Source organism: Alligator mississippiensis, chromosome 8 (assembly GCF_030867095.1).
Source record: "Alligator mississippiensis isolate rAllMis1 chromosome 8, rAllMis1, whole genome shotgun sequence".
Taxonomy (NCBI): Eukaryota; Metazoa; Chordata; order Crocodylia; family Alligatoridae; genus Alligator; species Alligator mississippiensis.
Window position 1 is genome coordinate 10,651,916 of NC_081831.1, and position 7,581 is coordinate 10,659,496.

General features: G+C 42.6%; 1 protein-coding gene across 1 annotated transcript; it reads left to right on the forward strand.

Annotated features, from left to right (window-relative positions):
• Positions 1-2,088: 2,088 nt before the first annotated feature.
• Positions 2,089-6,568, forward strand: TOB1 (transducer of ERBB2, 1). Its single transcript, XM_006258632.4, has 2 exons — positions 2,089-2,199; positions 4,639-6,568. The coding sequence occupies exon 2, from the start codon at positions 4,779-4,781 to the stop codon at positions 5,748-5,750; it is 972 nt and encodes a 323-aa protein (XP_006258694.1). The 5' UTR covers positions 2,089-2,199; positions 4,639-4,778; the 3' UTR covers positions 5,751-6,568.
• Positions 6,569-7,581: the final 1,013 nt, after the last annotated feature.

The window sequence follows — 7,581 nt, forward strand, 5'->3', positions numbered from 1 at the left end:
AGTTGGGGTTTTTTGCACCAAGTAGACTTCTAAGGCTTTAACTTAACCATAGTCTTGTCTTTTCACCTAAAAATGCTTTGTCATTATTTTAAAAACTGCCTTTAACAGCTAATGTGAAATAATTGCCAATCTCCCCCAAAACTACATTCCTTTCTGACCAGGTCTGGATCCTGCTCCCCCGAATCTCCTTTTTCCCTTTTTTTTGTATCTGAATCATGATTTTAAATCAGTGGTGTTAGCAATGCTAGAGTCCTAATAAAATCAAGACCAATACTTTTTAGTAAAATAATGCAGCACACTTTGGTATCGTTACATATAAAGAGTGTAAGTTTCCATATGCAACAAATTGTCATTAGTGGAAAATCCTTTTCTCCTGTAAATCCTAGATTATTTCTAGACTGCTTGCATGATAACCTGTGTATTTTAGCTGCCAAAGGGTTAAGCATCCTGGTGTCTCCTCCGACTGGTATTTCCAAATCTCTCCTGGGGCCCATGCAGCTTTGTGCCAAGGTGCTTTATTGTTATACAAACGCAAAGAAGAAAAGAAAAAGTTTTTGCTTATAAATTTGTTTTCTAAAGCTTGATCCTGCTCCTCACTTCTTGTGATGTTTGAGATAGCCATAAAACTCGAGCTTAAAAGTGAAACAGAGCCTAACAGTAATACACGCAAGTGACAGTAAAAAAGCGAAACAAGGGATTAACATTTTAATAAACTGCATGCTGTGGTTTTACTTGCCTATGCTGATTTTAATCTGACGTGAATCTCCTGAATTAAGTGACGGCACTCCTGATTTATACGGGAACGAGAGAACCCGCCCTGACTACTCCGAGGCGTAAAGTTTGTGATGCCGCATTCTCCCTTACACGCGACTGACTTTTTTAGGGGGTATTTTTCCTTGTGTTAGTGCCTAGTCTGAAACCGTGCGTCTCTCACATTTAGCAATCAGGGCTCGTGGACAGAGGGGATCTCTTTTATGACACCAACAAGATTTTTGCAAAAAAAAAACACAACATTCTTTGCAAAAATCTTGTTGATCTAATGAGAGATATTCCTTCTGTCCACGAGCCCGGATTGCTTTTTCCTCTAGACCGATACGGCTACCACCTGGATACCTAACACGAGTCCTTTTCCACATTGGTTTGAACAAGTCAGTCTTCTTATCGTATTGCTTGTATCAGGGACGGCGCCCAAAGACTCCAATGAGGATCCGGGGCCCGTCGTACTAAACTCTTTACAAGCAACTTGGCCCCCACTTCTGTCCTCTCTAGGGCAAGCCTCTCCTCTGAGGTTAGTTGCTGTTGAACTTCCTTAACGAGCGCTGTGCGGCTTCCCTGGCTCACTGCGGCTGGGGGTTTTCCACGCTGCGCCCCTCCAACGCTGCTGAGCCGGGAAGGGAGGAGACGGCTGCTCCATTCACGGCTCTTTTCTGTCTCTCTTTCTCCCACCCCCCCTTTAACTTTTTTTCCCCCCCAAACTGGAGCTTGACGTAGTCCTCTTAGATACCGAATGACCAATCGGATGGTTACTAAGGAGGGGACGTAGCCAATCGGTCATCGTTGCTACCTGTGGGTAATATTTTTAGCTGCAAAAAAAAAAAAAAAAAGAAAAAAGGAAGGGGCGGGGGGGCAACACAGGCTCATGTCATTCCAGTCTCCCCCTAAATCTGCTGCGGGTGCGGGTGCCCCCTCGGTGCACAGTGCAGTGTCCAGCTCCGTCCCTCTTGCACATGGCTCTAGGGAGCCGGCTTCTGCCTCCTCCTGCTCCTATCTCAGCCCTGCTCTACGTGGCTCGCTGTCACCGCTGCCCCTGCCCTGCCCGCAGCGGGAGCCTGCCTCGCCCTCCCTGCGCTACAGAGGGGCGGGGCGGGGCGGGGCGGGGCGGCTCCTCTTTGCCCTTGAGCAGCCGGGGGCGGGGCGAGCGTTCCCGGGGCACCTGGGAGATGTAGTCTCTGCGCGGTGACGGGCCCTTTGACGTCAGCGCCTGACGCCACCGAGGGGCGGGGCGCGTGACGCGCGTCCCCGTGCTGGGGGCGGGGCAAGGGAGGCGATATATCGCGCGGCGGCGGGGCCTGGAGCGCAGCTGCGGCGGGCGAGCCCGGGCGGACACAGCCGTGCAGCCCCGGGCCGGCGGCGGGCGGCGCGCAGCGGGCAGCGGCCATGGCGGCGCGGTGCTGAGCACAGGGACTGCGCACGGCCCCGGTGAGTGAGGGAGGGAGGGAGCGAGGTGCCCCCGTCCACCCGCCCGCCCGCCCGCGACCCCCAACTGCCTCTTATGTAACTCCCCGCTGAGGGGGCGCCGGGGGGCGGGGCGGGGCGTTGAATGGTGGCTTGATCATTTCTGTAAAATTGGGTTTTGTTCTTTTTTTTTTTTTTTTTAATCATTTAAAAATGATCTTTTAATGATTTCTAATTTTTTGTTTTGTTTGGTTTGTTTTTTTTAAATGATATTTTCATGCTTTTTGAGAAGGATGTTTTCTCTTTCTGCTTGAATTTCATTGAGTCATTGCTTTTATAAGGTTTTTAAATGGCATTTTCCATTATTTTTTGGTTTGATAAGGTTTTTTTAAATGGCATTTCCATTCTTTTAAATCGTTTTTATAAGGGGTTAAGTTACATCATCAGTTTTAATGATAGTGAAGGATTTTTTTTTTAATGGTATTTTTAATGTGCGTTTTTTTTTTTTTAATGGTCTTTATGCTTTATAAAAAAAAATTTTTTTTATTATTTTTTTAACATTGTTTTAATGCTTTCTAAACATTTTTATGATTAAAAAATATATTCTTTATGCTTTCTAAAATTGATTCTTCATGATTTTTTTTAATGGCTTTTAAAATTTAATTTTTATGGTTTCAAAGTAGTCTGCATGGTTTTAAATTATTTTTTATGGGGGGGGGTTAATGGTTTTTTTAATTTATTTATTATTGTTTTTTGCCCCTGCCGGAAGGAAAAGGGGGTGCAAGGAGCACCCCCGGTTTGCCCTTGATCTTCCCTCCCTGCTCCCCCTCCCGCAGCCCCAGCAAACCTGGAGAGGTGGCAGCTTTGGGGCTGCAAACTTTGTCCAGCCGGGGTGGGCTCTGCAAGGGGGCTTTGCCTTGGGATTTGCAAATTTAGAGCGGGGGGGGGCTCTGCAAAGGGGGCTTTGGAAATTTGGGGGGTTTCTTTGGGGCTCTGCAAGGGGGCTTTGGAAATTTGGGGGGTTTCTTTGGGGCTCTGCAAGGGGGCTTTGGAAATTTGGGGGGTTTCTTTGGGGCTCTGCAAGGGGGCTTTGGAAATTTGGGGCTTTTCTTTGGAGAGGGGTGAGCGCTGCAAGGGGGCTGTGCCCTGAGATCTGGAAATGCGGGGGGGTTTCTTTGGGGGTGGGTGTTTTTGCAGGGCACCCAGTTTCCCCTGAATCAAAACGCAGTAAAACATCTCTTTCTACCCATCTCCCTTGCAATTGCAAAAAAAATCGGGTGAAGGCATTGCAGGGTTTTCTGTCGCGAGGCGTGTCAGGGTTAACTTTGTGGGCTCCATGACTCCATTTTATACATACTGTCAATTGGGCAGAGGGGCGGAAGGCTTGACCCCCTCCCCCTCTTTGCCCCCCCCCTCCCCCCTTCCCTGCCCAGATAGGTTTACGGGGGTTTTAAAACCTGCCTTTCGCTAGTGGGTAGGATCTAGACTCGAGATCTGTGCGCTGAAGCAGCATGTTATAAAACACGGGGAAAATGTTCCACCATTACAGTGGAACGGCTCATTTAACCGTGATTGCTCACCAGGGTTAAAACAGAAAACACTCCTGTCTATATTGGGCATGCCTCGTTTGGATTAAAACGTGATTGTTCCAGAAGGAAGGGGAAACATTTCTGGTATACGTGTGGTAGACATTTTCTTTTCGGTTTGCATAATTCTCCCCAAATGCACAGTGGCTGCAGACGCCTGGCTTTGATTTGGAAAGATAAATGTGACACCCTGAAATTACATAAGTGCTGGGAAGCGTCTACATTAGCCAATAGGTATTTTATACCTATATTAATATATTAATAAGACCTATTATTTATGTACATGCACATATATATATGTGTGTGTGTGGGTGTATAGATATCTATATAGGTACGGATATATAAATAAATATCTAGATCTGTATATCTAATTATCTATATGTCTCTGCCACTTTAAAGCCCAAGTGATATGTTTGCATACTTTAAAATGAGAAATGACACTCAGGCTACGACCTTTTATGCTAAATTAACAGGTTGGTGCTAAATTTTGCAGCTGAGTTCTATAAATCACCCAGAATAGGGGCTAGTAATTGAACCCCTGACAGGCCTGGCACTGGCATGATGTCCTAGGAAACATATTTGCTGCTTTGCGAATAACTTGGGGGGGGCTGAGCTGCAAGCTCAAATCATTTTGAAGTGCCCCATGCCGTACCCATAAACACCTCCCGATGCGTCCCCCACAATATTGTTTGGAATTTAGGCAGAACGTATTTGACTTTGGTGGCTGTAACGGATCTGTTGAAAAGCAATATGTTGGAAATGTCTGTAGTTGAGAAATAATCTCTTCTGGTACCACCAGAGGCTAAAAGAATAGGCCTTGGAGCTTGAAATGACACTCGCCTTATTTGGATATGTTTGCTTTTGTTTTTTCTTAAAGGAACAAGAACACTCAAGGTGTGAAGGATAATACTCAACTAGAATCAGCACTTCGGATGAAATTGTGTTTCCCTGTGGCATCTTGAACACTCGTTTTCTTTGGGTTTTGCAACAGACTTATAACTTTGTGGCATAGCAGCTATGCAGCTTGAAATCCAAGTAGCACTCAATTTTATTATCTCGTATTTGTACAATAAGCTTCCCAGGCGGCGTGTCAACATTTTTGGTGAAGAGCTTGAAAGACTTCTTAAGAAGAAGTATGAAGGGCACTGGTATCCAGAAAAGCCATACAAAGGATCAGGGTTTAGATGTATACATATAGGGGAGAAAGTGGACCCAGTCATAGAACAAGCATCCAAAGAAAGTGGCTTGGACATTGATGATGTTCGTGGCAACTTGCCTCAGGATCTTAGTGTTTGGATTGACCCATTTGAGGTTTCATACCAAATCGGTGAAAAGGGACCAGTGAAAGTGCTTTATGTGGATGATAATGAAAATGGATGTGAGTTGGATAAGGAAATCAAGAACAGCTTTAACCCAGAGGCCCAGGTGTTCATGCCAATTAGTGACCCAGCATCATCAGTTTCTAGCTCTCCTTCTCCTCCCTTTGGTCACTCTGCTGCTGTGAGCCCAACTTTCATGCCCCGCTCCACTCAGCCTTTAACCTTCACCACTGCCACATTTGCTGCCACCAAGTTTGGCTCGACCAAAATGAAGAATAGCGGCCGTAGCAACAAGGTTGCCCGCACTTCTCCCACCAACCTTGGCTTGAATGTCAATGACCTGTTGAAGCAGAAAGCCCTTTCCTCCTCCATGCACTCTCTCTACGGGCTTGGCCTAGGCAGTCAGCAGCAACAACAGCAGAAGACTTCTGCCCTCTCTCCTAATGCAAAGGAGTTCATATTCCCCAACATGCAGGGTCAAGGTAGTACCAGTAGCATATTTCCTGGTGACAGCCCCCTTAACCTCAATCCTCTCCAGTACAGCAATGCCTTTGATATGTTTGCAGCCTATGGAGGTCTAAATGAGAAGTCTTTTGTGGATGGCTTGAATTTTAGCTTAAACAACATGCAGTATTCTAACCAGCAATTCCAGCCTGTCATGGCTAACTAAAAATAAAACACAAGTGAAATACAAGTAAATTCTATTGTACAAGTTGAAATGCACGTACCCAAGGGTGTATCTTTTTTCCACCTCTTGAGATTTTTTTTTTTTTTTTTAAAGCTTGTAGTACGAATACATTCAAGCTTGGTTAGATAAATACAACATGCATCATTTTTTTCATTTGCCAACCAAGCACAAAGTTATTTTATACTGACTGTACATTTAAAATATACTCTCAAAATATGGCCTCTTACAGTATTTAAGATATAGCAAGGACATGGCTGATTTTTTTATATATATACATATATAAAACAAATTGGCACTAATAAGTGGGTTTATTGGTCTTTTTCTAATTGTATAATTTAATTTAGTACAAAGTTTGTAAAATATCAGAGTATATATATTGTTTCTACAACATGGTATTGCATTTATATCTTTTTACTACAGTGATCTGTGACAGCTGCAGCAGCTTCATGTTGTATTTTTTTTACTGAAATTGTAAGATATCCATCTTAAAGACATCACTTCTAAAAAACAAACAAAAAAATAAATAAAAAAGTGTGTACAGAATATTCCTTAGTGGTGGAATTAAAATGTACGAAATATTTGCTTTTTTCAAAAAGAAACACAAATTGTATTTTCTGTTAAAAGTTTAAAGATTTTTGCTATATATTATGGAAGAAAATGTAATCGTAAATATTAATTTTGTACCTACATTGTGCAATACTTGAAAAAAGGTATAAAAGTATTTTGAGTCAGTGTCTTACATGTTAAGAGGGACTGAAATAGTTTATATTAAGTTTGTATTAAAATTCTTTAAAATTAAATGGCTGTTGTGGTCTTTGTTTTTACTTGTGCTGAAGATCAGAGTGCTGTTGTAAATGCTAATGATGCAGAAAGGTCTGACTCAGTGCATCACAAAGGAATGATGGAAAGCAGTTGCTGTATTGATGCACCACAATAATGGGTTGCGTTACCTAAAATAGTTCTGACAAAGCACACAGCTTGATTAAATTCTTGGCTAGCATTATTTGAGCAAACTCAAGCTGTACCGCTTTCCATATATGTCGTTCTCTGCAGCTGGATCAGGTGGTGTTTTTAGTTATTTTACCCTTGAGAATTAAGATTACAAACTGTTTGGACGTTGAGTTACTGTATGATATGACATATCTAGAAGGACTCAGGTGATGCAATGAAATTCACTTCCCATGTAATCGGAGTGGATTTGAACTATTATCTCTAGAGGTCATAGACCAATGCATCAGCATTCTGTTTCTGTTTTAGGGATTAATAGCTCAGAAAGTAGACTGAATGAAACTGCTGATTTAACACTTTAGTAAACTGATCCTTCAACTTTCATTTTATAATCTCTCTTTTAAAAAAAAAAAAGAATTTAGTGTAACTAAAGCATTAGAGCTTACATAGGTTAAATTATTCTGGTAATAAGAGAAGAGGCTACTTTGATTTATTAGGGTTTTCCAAGCATGAACATTATATTTATGGTGTTCATCTGAGTCGTTCTACAAAAAGAGGGTTTTTGAGCAGCCTGCCAGGCTGAGCTGAAAAAACAGTTGGAATATTTTGGAAGTTTATTCTTATATATTCTTTTGAGCACTAGTGGTCGTTGGCTGATGTTCTGGAGGGGAAGAAAACTTGTAAATTATTTTCTTTATCCTCAAAGTAACTAACCAAATTAACATTTTAGTCTACCAGTCTACCATCATTCCAGTTTTACAAGGGGAGCAGATTATTATTGGTATGTTTTAATGGACAGCATAGTGCTCCATACTGAAAATGCTTTCTAAGCTAAAAGTCAAGAGAGTTAAACTGATGTTCTGAA